Here is a 22,371-nt window from a genome sequence, read left to right on the forward strand (position 1 = left end):
TTTTCATAATATTAGATTTTATTTATTTGGTCTTGTTTATAACTTCCCAGATTATACTGTACTTAACAAAATTGGTTGCAAGTTAAAATGTGTCCATCATACTTTGTCCATCATATGTCCATCATAATTTGTTTGTCATCTGTCCATCATAATCTGTCTGTCATCTGTTCATCATATATCCATCATAATTTGTCGATCATAATCTGTTTGTCATTTGTCCATCATAATCTGTCCATCATAATTTGTCCATCATATGTCCATCATAATCTGTATGTCATATGTCCATCATAATCTGTCCATCATATGTTTATCATTATCTGTTTGTCATCTGTCCATCATATGTCCATCATAATCTGTCTGTCATCAGTCAATCATATGTCCATCATAATCTGTCCGTCATGTGTCCATCATAATTTGTTTGTCATCTGTCCATCATATGTCCATCATAATCTGTCCGTCATATGTCCATCATAATCTGTCTGTCATCTGTCCGTCATATGTCCATCATAATCTGTCTGTCATCTGTCCATCATATGTCCATCATAATCTGTCTGTCATTTGTCCATCATATGTCCATCATAATCTGTCTGTCATCTGTCCATCATATGTCCATCATAATCTTTCTGTCATCCGTCAATCATATGTCCATCATAATCTGTCCGTCATATGTCCATCATAATTTGTTTGTCATCTGTCCATCATATGTCCATCATAATCTGTCTGTCATCTGTCCATCATAATTTGTCCATCATAATCTGTCCGTCATATGTCCATCATAATCTGTCCTTCATCTGTCAATTACTGGTTAATTTTTTGAAAACTTCAAACAATTTATTCTGAAGTACACATAATTTGTTTGAATTTTTAAGTATTTAAAACCCTAATTATTCATTCCCTTATTGTTCCTATAATGGGCATCTACATTAATCATATTTGGTCTGTTTGCTAAAGGTTTAAAGATCAACTGTCAAAAATGATGGAACACTTGCACAGCCAGTTGAAATACACTTGTAATAGATTTGATGTGAATGCTTTATTGAGACCTAATTGACTTGCGTGTCAGAATGTTACCCATAATCTAATATATTTAAAATTATTTCTAAGTAAGTATTTGAATTAAAAGAACTTAGCCATATTTTTAGATATTAAAGCATATACTATTTGTAAATTCCGATATTAAAAAATCACAAATTTTGTATTAATCCTATACTCATTAACTTGGGCAGTAGGCTAGATAGGATTTCAGAAATTAAGAAAAGAAAAAAAATCTTAATTTTATGTGAAAAACTCATAAATCTAGCCAGTTTAAAAAAATTATTGCAAAAATGTTTGTATAATTAAGATAAATTGTGTGAAATATCATCAACACCCAGTCCTCTTCCCTCACATGTCTGAATGTATAATACAGATGTAGGGTTCTGAGTGATGAACAGAAGGATTCTGGTAGATGAGGGGTCTGTTCACACTCCAGCATCAGCAGCAGAGATAAGATATTACAGAGTATACATGTCCATCGGTATCACACCATCAACACCCTGCTAACATGTCAGCAGGTCATTTTGACACTAAAAGATAATGGTATTGCCACTACAAACACTCGCTACATAGGCTGGTGATGCATTCTTTCTCGGTGTGTTTTGCCTCCAGGGAAAATACCTTGCTAACCATCATATGACCTCAGCAGAAAATATATGGCTGCATCATTCTGCTAAGTAATGGCGTGTTAGGTGGGAGGACAAATCCCGCATGTTTATTACATCAGCGGTTTTCATTGGACTTAGGTGTGGGACTATTTAATCAGATTTCTCAGTAATTTGTGTATTAAGATGCCTTTCTTCTGAAAATTTGAAATGAACATTACATAAGTTTGGGGATGGTTAAAAATGTATAAGTTTTAATATTAATGCTGTCGGTGCATAGACTTGTTAGTGCCCCCAGGGGGTTCTAGCTACTCCTGTGGTGATTTACACCTCGGAAAACAGGTTTATAAAGCAGAACTTGTGGCTTTTCGATAAGACTGGCCCTTCTATATAGAATATTAACATTAAATATGAAATAAAGCTTTATAAATTTAGTCTCAATATAATAAACCTGAATGACGAAGTTTGAAACAAGGGGAGATAATCTAGAACTTATTTACTAGTACTTATTAAGTCAATAAAAAGACATTTGAATTGACAAAGGAAAACAGACAAATGTTGATACACTTATTTAAAAAGATCATTGATGATAGACTTTAACATAGTAAAGCTAACAAGGCATTAATTTTGGGTTCAGAAAATAACTAGAAGTATTGGTACTTAAATTCTACTTGTTTTTACAATAAGAGAATTTCTTATGCAAGAATATGTTGATTTTGAGAATTAAGGAATGAGGCTATTTTAAAAACGATTCTTTTTGGAAATGTCTATCTAACTAGAAAGATAACCTGATATTGAATACCTATATATAATGTACCTTCTTTCCAGAGGAGTTTGCTGGAAATATTATAGTTCATGAATTGTAATAGAAGTTGATGACTCGATCATTCATTTGAGTCATATTTTTACTCAAGAATAAGATGTATACCCCTGCAATGTTGGTGTTGTAGTAAGGGGGGTAACTCTTATGCATATGTTTTAAAGTGTGTAAGGTACTATACCTCCTTAAGTACTTTCTATTACAGAAACATGTATTTATACATCCGTTATATATCGCCTTGTGACAATTTCTTTGTGGGATTGACATGGCGAACAGTTTACTTCTATGTTATATGTCTGTATTTATATTACATGAAAAATTGTAGGACTGATATCATACACAACCAAATGGATGTATAGAAAGGAAATTGAAAGATGACTATACTTTAGAAATCATAAGGTACAGTTATGTACAGAACTCTCATACTGGCTTGGCTAATTAACACACCAAAAAAATCCACCTGTACAGGTAAACTGAATCAATAATTTCTGAGACAAAGTAAAAGTGTTACAAATATAGCCCAGGTGTATTTATCAGCATATACACAATTCTACTGAAATAAGCTGGCTTGTTCTTTATGATTTTGAAAAAGGCAGGACAGTGATTTTCTGACAGATTGGACCAATCACTTGAAACTATTCATTAAGAGATTCAAATGTGTGGTAACCCCGATTTATTGTCTGGAGTAGGCTGATTATGTTAGTGATGTGGATTGTAACTCTACTTACAAGTAATCAATGTTACTGTTTACTTATTTAAACATAGAATGGTGTGCTGTACTAGGTATATCTAGGGTTAGGGTATAGGTATATTATTTAAACATAGAATGGTGTGCTGTATTAGGTATATCTAGGGTTAGAGTATAGGTATATTATTTAAACATAGAATGGTGTGCTGTATTAGGTATATCTAGGGTTAGAGTATAGGTATATTATTTAAACATAGAATGGTGTGCTGTACTAGGTATATCTAGGGTTAGGGTATAGGTATATTATTTAAACATAGAATGGTGTGCTGTACGTATACTATAGGTATATCTAGGGTTAGGGTATACGTATATTATTTAAACATAGAATGGTGTGCTGTACTAGGTATATCTAGAGTTAGTGTATACGTATATTATTTAAACATAGAATGGTGTGCTGTACTAGGTATATCTAGAGTTAGGGTATAGTCGTATATTATTTAAACATAGAATGGTGTGCTGTACCATAGGTATATCTAGGGTTAGGGTATAGTCGTATATTATTTAAACATAGAATGGTGTGCTGTATTAGGTATATCTAGGGTTAGGGTATACATATATTATTTAAACATAGAATGGTGTGCTGTACCATAGGTATATCTAGGGTTAGGGTATAGGTATATTATTTAAACATAGAATGGTGTGCTGTATTAGGTATATCTAGGGTTAGGGTATAGTCGTATATTATTTAAACATAGAATGGTGTGCTGTACTAGGTATATCTAGGGTTAGGGTATAGGTATATTATTTAAACATAGAATGGTGTGCTGTATTAGGTATATCTAGGGTTAGGGTATACGTATATTATTTAAACATAGAATGGTGTGCTGTACTATAGGTATATCTAGAGTTAGGGTATATGTATATTATTTAAACATAGAATGGTGTGCTGTATTAGGTATATCTAGGGTTAGGGTATAGGTATATTATTTAAACATAGAATGGTGTGCTGTACTAGGTATATCTAGGGTTAGGGTATAGGTATATTATTTAAACATAGAATGGTGTGCTGTACTAGGTATATCTAGAGTTAGGGTATACATATATTATTTAATCATAGAATGGTGTACTGTGCTAGGGTTAGGGTATATTATTAGTCCCCTGCCGTTTGAAAAACGGGGGGACTCTAGGTTTACCCTCCGTCCGTCTGTCTGTCTGTCACGCAATAGTTGTCCGGACAGCTCCTCCTAAAGTACCACTCCGATCTTGACGAAACTTGGTATACATGATCAGTATAACATGTAGTTGTGCATCCCATATTTGTTTTTTTCGAAAAACCATTTTTCAAAAAAAAATGGGAAATGAATAGATGCACTTCTAGCTCAGGCAGGGGACTTTGTATTGCTGTTGCAATACTATCTATCCTTGTTTAAACATAGAATGGTGTGCTGTGTATACAATGTACTAGGTATATTTAGGGTCACAGTATATGTATATCTCCGGTCTCTGGGAGTGTGTCTGTTCCTCACTATATATGTCTTTATATACTTGATTTAGTTAAAAAGACATGAAATAAAAATATAATAGAAAATAAAAAGTAAGTAAAAAGATGAAAAATAACAAATAAAAATTGATTAATTAATTGATAAATCTATCTAAATAAAAAGAATCAAATTAAAAAAAACAAAAACAAAACAAAAAACAAACAAAAAAATTATAAGGATTTATTATCTGTTATATTATTGATCTATATCCTGTATAAATTTCATAGATACATTTTTTTGTATGTTTATTTTGAGGGGAAAAATAAAAAGATTGTATTCAAACTAAGTTTACAAAATGATAAAGAAAATGAGGAAATTAAAATCTGAACGTGAGAAAATAACAAGAAAAATTCAATTTTATTCAATTTGATGTTGTGATGGTTCTTTCTCATTCATTAAGGATCATACATGAAGCTTCCATTGCACTTTGTTTCACATGTTTCAGAAATGTTTAAGTGTTTGAATGTTCATTTTTGTACATCTTGCATTTTATGTAGTATTCAGATCATGGAGACTATTTTTTTTTCTTTTGCTTTAGTGTGAAACACTACTTACAGGCATCAGTTTTGAAATTGTGATTTGATATTTTTGTGACACCATTTCCATACCGTAACAAGCCTCTGAGTGACTAATAGTTTAGTGGGATTTCCATACCGTAACAAGCCTTTGAGTGATCATGACTAAGTGTGTAGTGGACATTTTGCTTGTATAGTAAAACCTGATTGATTTTAACTTGGACTAAGAAGTGATGAAGAATTAGAAATACATTTATAGTTTACTTGGACATAGAAGTTATGAAAAATTAAAATTGGAAGTTAATAGCCAATCAGCAATATAAAAAACAAAAATTAAAAGGAATACTCTGGTACTCTATTTGACAAAAAAGCCCACCTTTGTCTACAAACAGCACTTGATTGGTAAAAAGTCCACCGTTGTCTACAAAACCCATGACTAATAAACACATCCTTGTCTACAAAAACACAATGACTGGTAATAAGCCCATACTTGTCTACAAAAACACAATGACTGGTAATAAACATATCCTTGTCTGGAAAAAAAGCCCTTGACTGGTAATTATAAGCCTTGTCTACAAAAATCTGTGACTAGTAATAAACCCACCCTTGTCTACAAAAAGCCCATGACTGGTAATAAACCCACCCTTGTCTACAAAAACACAATGACTGGTAATAAGCCTATCCTTGTCTGGAAAAAATCCATGACTGGTAATAAGCCCATACTTGTCTACAAAAACACAATGACTGGTAATAAGCCTATCCTTGTCTACAAAAATCCATGACTGGTAATAATGCATACTTGTCTACAAAAAGCCCTTGACTGGTAATAAGCCCATACTTGTCTACAAAAAGCCCATGACTGGTAATAAGCCTATCGTTGTCTGGAGAAAAAAGCCCATGACTGGTAATAAGCCCACCCTTGACTTCAGCAGATCAGAAAAGTGCTAACAAATGATAACAAATTTCAGCATCAATTGTAGCCCGAACTCTGCTTATAGCAAGAGTTGATGTATTGGCCCTCGGGGCGTATGTTGGCCCTCTGGGCATATGTCGGCCCTCGGGGAGTATGTTGGCCCTTGGGGCGTATTACAGGATATTGATATGAATATTTAAGTTAACAGGTTTTACTGTGCTATGGAAGTAAAGTTTGCCTCCTTTATCCGTTAGAGTAGAGTGGAATGTGAGAAAAGGCATGACCCCGTATGACGTCTTGTTTTGTTTACAGATTCCTGTGTGTTTACCCCTACCTTCGTCGAGCTGACCACGACAGATATCAGCATTAATAAGGCGCGCCTACAGCAAGCCAACGTCAAGTTCCCTTTTGGTAAGAAATCGTATGGAAAAAACCTTTACACGGACAAGTAAATTTTTTTAGATTCACTTTAAAATAATGACACAGGCATAGATATAACGATCAGAAATCTGTGGTACATAATCAACTACGGTCAGAAATCTATGGTACATTAACTATGGTCAGAAATATGTGTTACATTAACTATGGTCAGAAACCTGTGTTACATTAACTAGAGTCAGAAATCTGTGTTACATTAACTACGGTCAGAAATCTGTGTTACATTATCTACAGTCAGAAATCTGTGGTACATTAACTACTGTCAGAAATATGGGGTAAATTAACTACGGTTAGAAATCTGTGTTACATTAACTAGAGTCAGAAACCTGTGTTACATTAACTAGAGTCAGAAACCTGTGTTACATTAACTACGGTCAGAAATCTGTGTTACATTATCTACAGTCAGAAATCTGTGTTACATTAACTACGGTCAGAAATCTGTGTTACATTATCTACAGTCAGAAATCTGTGGTACATTAACTACTGTCAGAAATATGGGGTAAATTAACTACGGTTAGAAGTCTGTGGTACATTAACTACGGTCAGAAATCTGGTACATTATATCTACAGTCAGAAATCTGTGGTACATTAACTAGAGTCAGAAATCTGTGGTACATTATATCTAAGTCAGAAATCTGTGGTACATTAACTACTGTCAGAAATCTGTGGTACATTAACTACTGTCAGAAATCTGTGGTACATTAACTACTGTCAGAAATCTGTGTTACATTATTTACGGTCAGAAATCTGGTACATTAACTACGGTTAGAAGTCTGTGGTACATTAACTACGGTCAGAAATCTGGTACATTATATCTACAGTCAGAAATCTGTGGTACATTAACTACGGTCAGAAATCTGTGGTACATTAACTAGAGTCAGAAATCTGTGGTAAATAATTAACTACGGGCAGACATCTATGGTACATTACCGGTAACTATATGGTAAGAAATCTGTGGTACATTACCGGTAACTATATGGTAAGAAATCTGTGGTACATTAACTACGGTCAGAAATCTGTGGTACATTAACTACAGTCAGAAATCTGTGGTACATTAACTATAGTCAGAAATCTGTCGTACATTAACTACAGTCAGAAATCTGTCGTACATTAACTACTGTCAGAAATCTGTGGTACATTAATTAAAATATAACTACGGTCAGAAATCTGTGGTACATTAACTACAGTCAGAAATATGTGGTACGTTAACTATGATCAAAGTTTAATTTGAGATAAGTTTTTGGCCTATTTTTTTATTTCTAGACATCCATTTTGTTAGAATTTTCGATGTAATATATGGTTAGAAATAATTGCTCGTATTGCACATTTTATGGTACTGTATAGTTAGTAATGTTTGCTGGGATTTAATTTCTCAATATATTGCGATTATTACGGTTTTATTTATATGTAGAGTGTGATGTGAAAAATATATACCCAGCAAATATTTGTTATATACAAAGAAATGTATGAAATTGTTTATTGCAGAATGCTTGCAAGTTGCGGCGAGCAATGGATACATATGTACTTTGCCCGACTGGGCCAACCGTGAAATATTATTATATTATAGCCATATAAATGTGAACTCAGCCCGACTGGGTCAACTGTGAAATACTATTATATCATAGCAATTTGAAATTTAACAAGTATACATTATGTAGATACGAAACATTGGCTGTACATGTACCTGTTTATAAATTCTAAAAAGTGATTTTTTAAAATCTTGTATCTGGAATTAAATCTTAAGTATTAGTATTTTACCATTTGGGACCAGAAAATGTTCATGACTAGCTATATGACTACAGTGGTCTTACTGTCCATCTTTGATAAGAAAACAGCAATATTATTAGATACTGTAGTACCAGATCGGACAGGGAGTATATATAATTGGAACACATTGTTCCAATATATCCTCCTACCATGGCTGGTGGTGTACATGTAGATAATGATTTATCAAAATAGGTTGTGGAAATGTCACTTCTGTACAGTGACTGACTAGGGACATGATTGGAGCCAGCAGGCAGTCCTATTTCTACAGAAAGTTATGTGTGTAACATATAGAGATAGAGGGATAAGTCCAGTGTCCACAGAGACTGCTTCCATGGTAACGGATTGGGAAAATGGAGGGTCAAGTATTTCCACCATCATCCATCAGAGGCCTTCTAACAGAGAGAACTATTGTACTATATGTTTAGTTAATAGTCTATCAACTATAATACTGGAGAATACTGCCTAGTCCTGTTTCTATAGAACATCAGTAACATACTGCCTAGTCCTGTTTCTATAGAACATCAGTAACATACTGCCTAGTCCTGTTTCTATAGAACACCAGTAACATACTGCCTAGTCCTGTTTCTATAGAACATCAGTAACGTACTGCCTAGTCCTGTTTCTATAGAACATCAGTAACATACTGCCTAGTCCTGTTTCTGTGGAACATCAATAACTTACTGCCTAGTCCTGTTTCTATAGAACATCAGTAACATACTGCCTAGTCCTGTTTCTATAGAACATCAGTAACGTACTGCCTAGTCCTGTTTCTATAGAACATCAGTAACATACTGCCTAGTCCTGTTTCTATGGAACATCAGTAACATACTGCCTAGTCCTGTTTCTATAGAACATCAGTAACATATACTTCCTAGTCCTGTTTCTATAGAACATCAGTACCATACTGCCTAGTCCTGTTTCTATAGAGCATCAGTAACATACTGCCTAGTCCTGTTTCTATAGAACATCAGTACCATACTGCCTAGTCCTGTTTCTATAGAACATCAGTAACATACTGCCTAGTCCTGTTTCTATGGAACATCAGTAACATACGGTCTAGTCCTGTTTCTATGGAACATCAGTAACATACTGCCTAGTCCTGTTTCTATAGAACATCAGTAACATACTGCCTAGTCCTGTTTCTATAGAACATCAGTAACACACTGCCTAGTCCTGTTTCTATAGAACATCAGTAACATACTGCCTAGTCCTGTTTCTATAGAACATCAGTAACATATACTGCCTAGTCCTGTTTCTATGGAACATCAGTAGTAGTAGATATTTGGCTGACTAGTTTAGTTCTGTGGTCTGTAAATTCTGCTGTAGTCACAGAGTAATAGTTGGACTATCCTAAAGGTTGTAGAGGGATATGTTGAGCTGTTGCTATGGCAACAGTTGTATGGACCATCCTGAAGATTATAGAGGGATATTTTGTGTTGTCGCAATGGCAACAGTCGTATGGACCATCCTGAAGATTATAGGGGGATATTTTGTGCTGTCGCAATGGCAACAGTCGTATGGACCATCCTGGAACTGATAAGAGGGATATTTTGTGTTGTTGCTATGGTAACAGTTGTATGGCCCATCCTGAAGGTTATAAGATGGTTATTTTGTGTTGTTGCTATGGTAACAGTTGTATAGCCCATCCTGAAGGTTATAAGAGGTATATTTTGTGTTGTTGCTATGGTAACAGTTGTATGAACTATCCTGAACGTTATAAGAGGTATATTTTGTGTTGTTGCTATGGTAACAGTTGTTTAGACTATCCTGAAGGTAGAGGAATATTTTGGTGCTGTTGCTGAGGTAATAGTTGTATGAGCTATCCTGAAGGTTATAAGAAGGGCAATTTGTGTTGCCATGGTTGCAGTTTCATTTACCATCATGGAGGTTATAAGAGAGACATTCATGTTGCCATGGTAACAGCTGTATGTACTGGCCTAAAGGTTATTTATTAGAGGGATATTTTGTGTTGTTGCTATGGTAGCAGTATATAAACTTCAGTGATTGTCTGAAAGTAGCATTTTTGTAGATAAATACACTACGTCTTTTTAAAGGACATTCTGCCTGAATATAAATAAATCAATAAATGATTTGCTGCCTATTGCTGTATTGATAATTTTGTCAGATTAGAGGATCTTTTCATCATATGAATTATGTGTTTCACTGATTGTCAGCTGGACATACATTAAATCCCTGTAGTGTACACAATGCAATGATAAATAAGCTCAGTGACAGATGTGTACACCAGTCAGCATATTTCAGTCATGTGTGTGGCCGCTGTGCATGAAGGTATTTGGATGGATTTAGGAGCATGCATTTGACACATTGTCACAAAAAAATGGTTGAAATTGATGTCTTTCAAAAAGATTATCATAATGTATCGTTCAAGTGTAGTCCTAATCTGTTTATTATATATTGTAATGAACTTTGAGAATTAGTGATTTTGTGAAATTTGATATTTGTTCTGCAAGGCATCAATATTTACACATGTCTATTATGTATACAGAGTGTTTCTATACTACCAAATGGAGATTTTTTGGGGGAGTTTCGGAGAAAAAATACTGAAATTTTAGTGAATTTTGGAATTTGTATAACACTTATACTGACAAGCGGAACAGGCGAGACATACACTATAATTATGTGTAATTCTTGTGTGAGATAATAAGTGATCTTCAAAATGGCAAAAATAAAAGAATTCAGAAACCCTTGAAAAAACTGTTTTTACCATAAATACTATTGTATGCATTAAAAAAGAACAAGTTATAGCCACATTATAATGATAAGTAAAAACTAGTGAAACATTTGAATTCATTGAATATATAGAGCTTCTTCTTTTCACAAGTTCCATTGAAATGAGAGATAATATTGCATTGTTTTGTAATATTCTACTGTGGTGGCCCGGATGCCCGACATTTAGAGTGGTGTATTATAGAATCATCCCTGGTGTGTGATAATATCAGCAGTCGATGGCAAAGCTATCGGTGTCAACATCTTCTAACAATTTTTTACTCCACTGACCTTTAAGACTATATAGTTTTTATGCTACTGTATAAAGAATGTATGAACTTGTTCCTTTATAGAGTTGACTCTCAGGTCACAGGCTGTTTATACTTTATTAAATTTTAATTAGATTTCATTCTCTATTTGAAGATTATCCCTGAATCATGATCTGTACCAAAAGTAGGTCACTTTGCCCTACATTTTAAGATTTGACCTACATCAAATAAAAAGATAGTCCGGGCTCTGTCTCCTACGATATGAGTGACTAGAACTGTATTCATGAGCATGGGTTTGTCAAACACTCATAATCAGAGTGTTAAGATAGTTCCTCCAGAATTTCATCATCTGTGCATCCTTGTCATGTAATTTCACATCCTGTGGGAGACTGATATTTGCTGAAATGTTTTGTTTTAACTAATCCTCGACACAGACTTGAAGATGTTGAGTGTTAACATTTATATTGACTCTAACTGATGTTACATTGGTTTTTAATTGAATTCGATCACAATTGTTAATTCCATGATTTTATTTACAGTTTGTAAACCGATAGTTGCTCATAGCACAAGCCTGTCCCATAAGGTAAGTTTTCCCTGTCTTAGTCATGACTTCCTTGCTATAGTCATGATTTTATAGTTACGATATAATATGCTTCTCCACAACCCCCATCACAACATACAAAATATATCTCATTTGTAAATAATGTCATAGTGATTTGTATGATTTGACCTTGAGTCAGACCTCAGTCTAGCTTATGTTCATTATCAATATGAACTTTTGGTGAGGTCAATATGATGTTGTGCCCACCCGGTAGAATCAAATATTGACTGAGGTTGAAGCCTGATGTCATCATTTTAGATTCTACCAAATCAGTATCACATCACAATTTTGCATTGACCGAATCAAAGGTCCTTCATTTTTGTATTGGATATGAATCTTGTTTGTAAAAGGGTGGAATAGCATTATATTTATCTTGATAACAGGAAATTTACACTGGGACATTTATTGTAATGTCACAATGATTATGACATCATGCATAAACGCAATATTGACTTGGTGTTTCTGAAAATAAAAACATCAGGTCAATACCCCGAATTATTAACCTCAACATGCCTATGTTTTATCCATTGAGAATTTATAAAAATCGGACCATATCTAATATAGTTATATTAGCTATGTGATAAAGTATATTTCAGAGACCAGTTGATTTTAACACCTTAATTCGTATTTCCACACATTTCAAAGTTTGATTCCCTGCTGATCTATACTCCTCAGTCCAGCCATCGTGAACAACTCAAAAAGTTGTCTGTATTAGTGAACGTCCAGAGTTAACAATTGCTTGACCTTGACATTTCAGATGTGCATTATTTTCAATGAGAGCGGCTTGAAGGACGTCCAGCCTCCGTGTGTAGCACAGACTTTCATCAACCATAACGCCGTCCTGTACAAAGTCTTCGTGATAGGAGATAAACAGTACATCACTGAGAGACCTTCGCTCAAAAATTTCTACAATGAGGGTAGGTATCATTATAAAACACTTTCCTATGAAGGGGAGATCACTCAGAATCATACTATTGAAAAATCGGGTTAAAGGGGAGATCACTCAGAATCATGCTATTGAAAAAGTGGGTTAAAGGGGAGATCACTCAGAATCATACTATTGAAAAAGTGGGTTAAAGGGGAGATCACTCAGAATCATGCTATTGAAAAATCGGGTTAAAGGGGAGATCACTCAGAATCATACTATTAAAATAGTGGGTTAAAGGGGAGATTACTCAGAATCATACTATTGAAAAAGTGGGTTAACTTTACCAAATTTACCAAATAAATAACATTACCAGGTAATTAATTTTTGATTAATGGCTAGAATCCATTTGCCTCTCCTAAATTTTGTTTCAGATATTTAATATTCATTTCAAGAATATAAATTCCAACGAGCTACAAAATACAGCAGAATGCTGTTAATATCCAAACTATCAATTATCCACACTCCTGCTATGTTCCCTATACAATATATATATGTATATGGAAAGTTTACTGTACCTGTATGGAATTACATATCTCAAATTTGTAAAACCAAACCAACCATGTGTCCCATGAATGGTCTCCATATATGCCCCTCTACTGTAATTCGGTGTTACCTCATCCAGCACTCAGCTTTTAGTCTCTACAAATATAATATATTTCTACCTGTCCATCAGGCTGGGAATCCCGTAAAATACTGGTACTCTGTCATAATAGAAATATATGATTATATGATGTACACCTCTATTTCTAAATACATTATTAAAATCTAAAAAAAAAAAAATAGTCTTATCTACTAAGCTAATTTGCTTTATGTGGAAGATGTTTGTTTCAAATCTCAGATCTTGTAAATATTTAAATCTTATTTTGAATCTTATCCAAAGACTTAAATAAATATATATAACAGATATAGGTATTTAATTTTGTTTTTCAGACCAAGAAACAATTTATTTTGATTCCAGTCAGATATCCAAGCCAAATTGCTCAAACGCCCTTACGGAGGTAAACACCTGAGTGATGCAACATGAGTATCAAACACCTGAGTGATGTAACATGAGTATCAAACACCTGAGTGATGTAACATGAGTATCAAACACCTGAGTGATGTAACATGAGTATCATACACCTGAGTGATGTAACATGAGTATCAAACACCTGAGTGATGTAACATAAGTATCATACACCTGAGTGATGTAACATGAGTATCATACACCTGAGTGATGTAACATGAGTATGAAACACCTGAGTGATGTAACATGAGTATCAAACACCTGAGTGATGTAACATGAGTATCAAACACCTGAGTGATGTAACATGAGTATCAAACACCTGAGTGATGTAACACGAGTATCAAACACCTGAGTGATGTAACATGAGTATCAAACACCTGAGTGATGTAGCATGAGTATCAAACACCTGAGTGATGTAACACGAGTATCAAACACCTGAGTGATTTAACACGAGTATCAAACACCTGAGTGATGTAACATGAGTATCATACACCTGAGTGATGTAGCATGAGTATCAAACACCTGAGTGATGTAGCATGAGTATCAAACACCTGAGTGATGTAGCATGAGTATCAAACACCTGAGTGATGTAGCATGAGTATCAAACACCTGAGTGATTTAACACGAGTATCAAACACCTGAGTGATGTAACATGAGTATCAAACACCTGAGTGATGTAACATGAGTATCAAACACCTGAGTGATGTAACATGAGTATCAAACACCTGAGTGATGTAACATGAGTATCATATTACTAATGGACTGTTAAAGTGAAATGTGATATATTCATAAACAATAACAGAAAGTGATAATATTTATAATGATAAAGTGATGATATTTATAATGATAAAGTGATGATATTTATAATGATAAAGTGATAATATTTATAATGATAAAGTGATGATATTTATAATGATAAAGTGATGATATTTATAATGATAAAGTGATGATATTTATAATGATAAAGTGATATTATTTATAATGATAAAGTGATGATATTTATAATGATAAAGTGATAATATTTATAATGATAAAGTGATGATATTTATAATGATAAAGTGATATTATTTATAATGATAAAGTGATGATATTTATAATGATAAAGTGATATTATTTATAATGATAAAGTGATAATATTTATAATTCCTCTTTATTACATGATATTTGTCAATGGAAAATTTCAAATTAAGCAAAAAGTGACAATAAATATATTGTCTGTGAAAATTAATTAGAAATCGGATTTTTTAAATGAATCATAATTTCAGTAAAAATAGTAATGTTAACCCATCACTATCAATTAATACACCACATGTTTTGACCTTTGACCTTTTGTACAGTTAGACGACGGGGACCCTAATCAGACAGATTCCCCAGCTAAACCTGACCTTGAACTGCTGAAGGAACTAGGACAAGTTGTCGGCCTTGAGTTTCAGATACAACTGTTCGGCATTGATGTAATTGTCGACTGTATCACTAAAAAATATGCTGTGATTGACATCAACGCCTTCCCAGGTATATTTCCACTCACAATACTACAATACACAGATTCATTTAAGGCAGTGTTTCAAATACCTTTTTAGGTCACCTGTCTGTCGTCCAATAAAATTTTGCGGAAACCTTCTTTTGTCAAAGTTCAACCTAAATTGTAAGTTATGTGGTCCCCAATGCTTGGTGGGCCTAGAATGGGTCAAATTACCTAAAACTTCAAAAATCTTCTTTTGAAGACCCAAATAAGGTTGAATCAAATACTCTTCATAGATGAAAGGGTCTTAATGTGTTGTACCAAAATTGTGAATTTCATGACCCTTAAATGGGCCTCAAGTTCCCCCCTGGAGAGGCGATAAGCTTTACTATAGTTTATATACAGAGATCATATGTTTGACTATCTTTGGTTAAACTTCAGTATCATCAGTATGGGATGGCAGTTTGAGGGTATACAATATATCGGCCCTGACTGATCCCAAGGGGCTGAGGTTCTGGGGCCCAAAAAAGTCTAAATAATTGCTAAAATTTCTAATTTCTTAGTTAAGACTCAGAGTTGCTAGAATCAAATACTCAACAGTCTTAAATCTGTATGGTGAAGGCAGTTTTAATGGAGATTTTTTTGTTCATTGACATTTTGAATAATATTTTGTTTGAATAAACAATGTATTCTGTATTTGACCTAATAAGCACACCTCACGCTTTTTTTCGGTAAAAGAAGATTGGTACACTAATTGAAACAAATAAAACGTTCTCTTAATATAATCTTTTAAACAAAGACTCTAGAATACTTTCACTTCGTGAACAAAAGTTACAACTTGAAGGTGGTACCATTTGTTGCATACAGCATGTAACTTTGGTATTCTGTATATGAAATATACAATAGCTTGTTCTTTGCTTTGCAAATTTGAGGCAGAAATAGAACACTTCATTGTTAGAAAAAGATAACGGTATGTGTCAAGCTCACCTAAATCAGCGAGTCTTTATTCGTTAATTAATTGTATCCTGTTTATTCTAGGGTACGAAGGAGTTGACGGATTCGTCCAGTTACTCTGTAACCATCTAATGACCCTGATGAACCGACAAGCTGCCAACACGGGAAACGATCGGAGTTTGGCGGGAAATAAACACAATGGCCACCATCTACCACTGGAAAATGGCTACTGTGATCGACGAAAGCGATTGAAATATTCCTCTCCTGAACCAGAAGAGCACAGTGGTGTTTGCAGCAAGTGTTGTGATAATTTGTTTTTGTCAAGTGGGAACAAAACGGTACAAATGTGTCAGGCCAAAAGCTTGAGTGAGGATTTAAGTGTGCAAGTGGAAAATCGAGCGAAATCAGATGTCATACCGTGGAAACAGCCAATCAATGGCTGTGTAGAACATAGCCTCTAAACCCACACGGGAGTTACTCTAATCTATGCAGGACTTTCTATTTTAACTACAGGTGTGAGTTATAATCTACCTGTGATCGTATGCGAGAGGTGAAAAATAGGGTCAAAGGTCACTCACACAAAGTGATATATCTGCTTATTGATGTCTTTCTAAAAGCTTCAAACATTTCTTCCTTTTTCAAAATTGCATGTGATAGGTTTTTTATTTAAGTTTTGATAATTGAATAATCAACAGTTACTGCTATCTAATACATATCGCACTATGAAATATATTGAGCCAAAACATACATTATATTATGGTCTACTGGCCATGGTCTTTAACTTATTGTGGATTTAAAAAGTCCTGAGGGACATTTAACTTTCACCACTGAAAATTTAACTCTATATAAAATATATTGGCTGTTAATGGAGTGTAGACAAATTTAAACCAATAAACCTCCATCAAATGTTGAACACAAATACTCTCAGCATTTGTCGTCAATCAAAAATATCCATCTGGCAGTGTAGGAGAGGCAACTCTAAAGAAAGATACACCTCTCTTTGAAATAATATATGGCTTGCAGGTGTTTTTGTAAATGTAATTTTATAAAATGTTTCAGATCGTGGACAACATCAGGCAGATAACATTGTGTAGGTTTTACTCTAATGACCTTGACCCCTGTGTCTTATTTACCTCTTAGATAGTGTTTATATGCAAATTTGTAGCTGTGCATTTTATAACACCTATAACTTACAGGAAGATTTAGTAATACCATTTAATTCTTAGTTTTACTGCTTGTCACTAAAACATTGTTAGATCACCTGCTCAATGGGTGAGGGAGCTTATGCCATGGTGAGGCGTCCATCCGTCCATTTCATTATCTGATGTCAAAGTTTTCTTTTGAACACTTTTTCTCAATAACTGAAGGCAAAAGGTGATGATATTGATTGAGTAGCTTGCTGAGATGAATGGCTTCCATGTATGATCAAATCAATGACATTAACCTACTTTCAAGGTCACAGGAGGTCAATATGTTTATATCTATGGATGTCCAAGAGGCACAGGGTCATATGATGTCAGGATGAAAGGCTACAAAGTTTGATAATTAAATTTATACATTGTATCACTAGCAGGTGAGTGGTACAGGTCCTTTTGGCTTCTTGTTATAGTTATAGGGATACAGGCATTTTATATAAATATTTTTATCATTAAATTGTAGTTATATAATTTTGTAGTGAGCTGAACTATTTGGAAGAAATTTAAACAAAACAATGAATATCTATTTAATCAATAAAATAACTGTGAGACCTTCAGTAAATTTTTTATTTATACAAGCATTTGTTCTATCCAGACATTTGTTGAGACAGTAATTTAGCAATAATTCAACATGTTTTCTTCCATACTGTAGTCTCGTTATATCGTGTATATGGTATATAAGTTCAGTGTTTTCCTCAGATAACAGTAATGTATCCTCAAAATACCTTTTTTGTTAAAAAAAAAACAAAACAAAAAAAAGTAAAAAAAATATATCCATATATATATCATGATACATATACACTTGTACTACATACAACATTAGCAGCAAGCATCAGATAACAATGACAATATGTCCGAAGAAATGTGATTTTACCGTTAATTGTCCCCAATTTCAGAACCAATGCCAGTCACACAAAGGTTTAACTAAACAAGCGCTACAAACCTAGAGACAGGACTAATTGATCAGTCTTTGTTGAACACTATTTAGTTTGTTTTTAGTTTTCCCCCCAGGATATATAACTAGTCTATGATGTATACGAACATCTGCGTACCTGGTTAGAATTTTAATACATACGTTATAGCTATCTTTCGAATAAGTTCCAAATCGGTGTTTTATCCAGTTTTAGTCAATGTCAGACAAACATGATTTAGCTGTAGTTTTAGATTATAAGTATTTTCAGTCCGAATTGTTAGTTAGACGGAATTTTTAATGTCAGGGTATTTTTATACTTTGTATAGCTGTTGTGATGTTGACACTGAACAAAACAGTGTAATCACACACCATTTAGCTTTGTTTCGCTTAAAACTCAGCAAATGATGTTAAGTTAAAAATCTGCTTCAGATGTTCGAGTAAGAAGCTATTTGTCCAGCAATAAGTCCACGTCTGCTTATTTTATCATCCTGAAAAAAGGCATCCTTTACATTCAAACAAAAGATTATATAGGTAGCCCCCTGGGCTTATAAAAGATAACTACAGTATAACAGTACACATCTACTCCAAGTTTTCCCTGCCATGATGAGATTTGATTACACAATTAAGGTATTCTCAAAATGGAAGTATGTAATAAAAATCTATTGTGTTTATGGCATAATGTGACAGTTATAAACAATAAAATCTATTGTGTTTATGACATAACATTACAGTTATAAACATTTATTGTGATTATGACATAATATTACAGTTATAAACAATAAAATCTATTGTGTTTATGACATAACATTACAGTTATAAACATTTATTGTGATTATGACATAATATTAGTTATAAACAATAAAATCTATTGTGTTATGACATAACATTACAGTTATAAACAATAAATGTCTATTGTGTTTATAACATAACATTACAGTTATAAACATTTATTGTGATTATGACATAATATTAGTTATAAACAATAAAATCCATTGTGTTTTTGACATAATATTACAGTTATAAACAATAAAATCTATTGTGTTTATGACATAACATTACAGTTATAAACATTTATTGTGTTTATGACATAATATTAGTTATAAACAATAAAATCTATTGTGTTATGACATAACATTACAGTTATAAACAGTAAATGTCTCTTGTGTTTATAACATAATATTACAGTTATAAACAATGATAGAGTATAGTAGATGTTCGTCAGAACTCAGAGGTAGGCTAACAAAACTATCCGAGGAAGAAACTTATCATGACAGAGCGTCTCCAGAAATGTAGAACCCCTATTATTACTGACGGTTTCCTCTCCCATCCTCTACCTATTATTTTGGTTTTTAGAAGGAAATTTTGGGGCATGGATACTATAAGCATACATATTTAAGTGATGATCTTATTTTAACAGTTTTCACGTCGAAAACATTCCAGTTAATTATTGAGTTAATTGCTGTTTCTGTTAACTTCTACAGGAAGTACTGGGGTGTGTAAATGTTCTAAAGTTGAGTGACCTAATCTGTATCAAGCCAGGAATGAACGGTCAAGGGGGTTAACTCTTGTTTTACATGCTTTTTGCAATCATTACTTTAGGAAATATTTACATTGTTAGGCTGAAGATCTTTGTTTTTCTCTGCCTTTTGAGAGTGACAGTATTAATGTTAGACGTTAATAATTTTTATGAGTTCATGTATTTTTATGTACAGCAGATTTGTTATCGATTCTTAAATGTTTGTTTTATAGCAAATCACCAACAATGCTGGAATGGATAATTCAGGAAAAATAAATACAAAAAATAGAGTAAAGTGAAATACATATAAAATGTATTGTATGAAATTAAGTTCAGTATTGGAATAAACCAAGAATTCCTGGACTATCCTTAGAAATATGTACTATTCCAGGATAACACACATATAAAGACATCAAAGGGTTTCACACTCCATATACCTATAGTACAAGTCACCACAAACAAACTCTACCCCCACCCTAATATCTAAAAACATGTCCTCCCTGAGTAACTTTTGTATCGGCTAGCTATAGGGTACAATGTACTTCTTTATCTTTGTCTCCACCAAAAATCTTGATTTACCTGTCTTCACCCTTCCCCACAAATCCAGTAAATATATTTGTCTAGTTTGTATGTGTTACTAACCCTATTTGGCAACAATTTAAAAACTAAAAACTAAAAATGACCTAAAATATCTAAATTAGAATAATTCAGGATGTCAATATTTGAAGATTAATGTTTAAGAATAGTTAACTTTAGCTGTATGTGTGGTAGTATACCGGTAAATGTAGGAAGTTAAGAAGTTTACAAATGTTGATGAAAATTAAATATACCATTTAACAGTATTCATATACACAGGGGCCTGGTAGGATTTTCCAAATGATGGTCCATATATATATGTATTATAGTGTCTTGACACTATAATACATATATATATGGACCATCATTTGGAAAATCGTGCCAAGCCCCTGTGTTCATATACATGACAGAATCAGGGGAGATAACTCTTAAGATGCTGAAAGAAATAGAAAATATTATGTAAATATTTACATTAGTAAACACAGACTTGGTTACAGTAATAAAGGTCTGTGGTATAAGAGACTAAGCCATTATGTGGCTATGCTACCTGTACATGTTTACTCATTGTCTTTGTGTGTTTAAGCAATTGTCTTTGTTTTATTTTGTATTTTTCTTTGTTTTATTTTTTGGGCATTTCTCACATTCCATAATTATGTTTGCTGACTACTATGATATTCCTATTTTATTTCTGGATTTCACTCTGGACTAAGAGAGCGTTACTTATAGCATGTGTAGGTTGGCATTTACCTGAATGCATGTTGCATAAATTGGAAATGATGTCCTTTGTAGTAATACAAACATGTCCTCGGTGTAATTATAACAGCACAATGTCTCTTGTCGTCGTTGATTTCTACTGCTGTAATGTACAGTTCAGTGTATGTCAGCTGAAAATTCAAGCACCCACATGAAAATTAATTTATTAAGAAAAGGTTGTTTCAAAGAAAACACAAATATCACATGTATTTGTTATGAACATTATATGTACAAGCTGAAGTGATTGTTTTATTGTTTTAGATGTTTGATTTAAGGGCTCTTTGATTATAAATTCCATTTGCCAAATGTTTAACAGCAGGTACGAATATAGACTGAGATTATATAGAATTGTATATTGTATTCAATGGAAAAATACTTGCATAAGGCCAAACAGAAACAAATCTGTGTTTCTGTTTTCTTTACCTACAAAGGTATAATACTATCATAAGGCCAACCCAAAAATTGTGTTGCTGCTTTATCTATCATCACTAGTTTGTTAATATACAGTAATTCTTTGAATATTTGAGACAAATATTGAATCTTATTTTGGAATTCTATAATATCTATCCTGTCACCCGATTAAACTATAGCCCTACCCCGTACTCTGAGGCAGTGGTTTGGGTGATTACCAGATAAGTATGATTATAGAGTTTTGGACCTGGAGTGTATGTATATGTTATTTCTTGTAAGATGTTTATCATTCCAGTTTTATATGGCAACATCAATAACACATGTAGGGAGAAAGGTTGATTTTATCAATTTTGTTGACTTAGTTTGTTTACATCTCATTATGAAATTTAATTAAGCTGTTAATAATCAAAACAGTAATTAAATATAAGTAAACATAGTACTGAATACTGGTATTTATTAAAGGTTGAACAAGATATTCAATGACCTCGGAGTTATTTTACAAAACAGTGGTGATTTCCAACTGCTATGTACAATGTACATGTTTTACTACGACTTTATATGTCCACACAGGCTCCTATAAGGGCAGCCCACCCTTTTCCGGCCAAAGGTGTTGTTACATAAGCCGAAAACTCTGTATACAAATCACTTTAAAACCAAATTTCAGATTTTTCTCAGTCCAGATTTCAAATGGAAATTTTTTTACAGTTTAAGTGGACACCCTTTTTAAACCACACAGT

The 22,371-nt window shown here is 33.4% G+C and overlaps 1 protein-coding gene across 1 annotated transcript in view; it reads left to right on the top strand.

The window, feature by feature from the left end:
- LOC117323184 (inositol-tetrakisphosphate 1-kinase-like) overlaps window positions 1-18,790 on the top strand; it is a 40,951-nt gene extending 22,161 nt beyond the window's left edge. Inside the window, exons 5-10 of the mRNA XM_033878235.1 lie at window positions 6,430-6,528; window positions 11,858-11,901; window positions 12,677-12,836; window positions 13,778-13,845; window positions 15,191-15,365; window positions 16,354-18,790. Of these exons, the coding sequence (XP_033734126.1) occupies window positions 6,430-6,528; window positions 11,858-11,901; window positions 12,677-12,836; window positions 13,778-13,845; window positions 15,191-15,365; window positions 16,354-16,730 (923 nt within the window). The 3' untranslated portion in view covers window positions 16,731-18,790. The remainder of the gene's footprint in view (window positions 1-6,429; window positions 6,529-11,857; window positions 11,902-12,676; window positions 12,837-13,777; window positions 13,846-15,190; window positions 15,366-16,353) is intronic.
- The last annotated feature ends 3,581 nt before the right edge of the window (window positions 18,791-22,371 follow it).

This window comes from Pecten maximus, chromosome 3 (assembly GCF_902652985.1).
Source record: "Pecten maximus chromosome 3, xPecMax1.1, whole genome shotgun sequence".
In the NCBI taxonomy this organism is placed as follows: domain Eukaryota; kingdom Metazoa; phylum Mollusca; class Bivalvia; order Pectinida; family Pectinidae; genus Pecten; species Pecten maximus.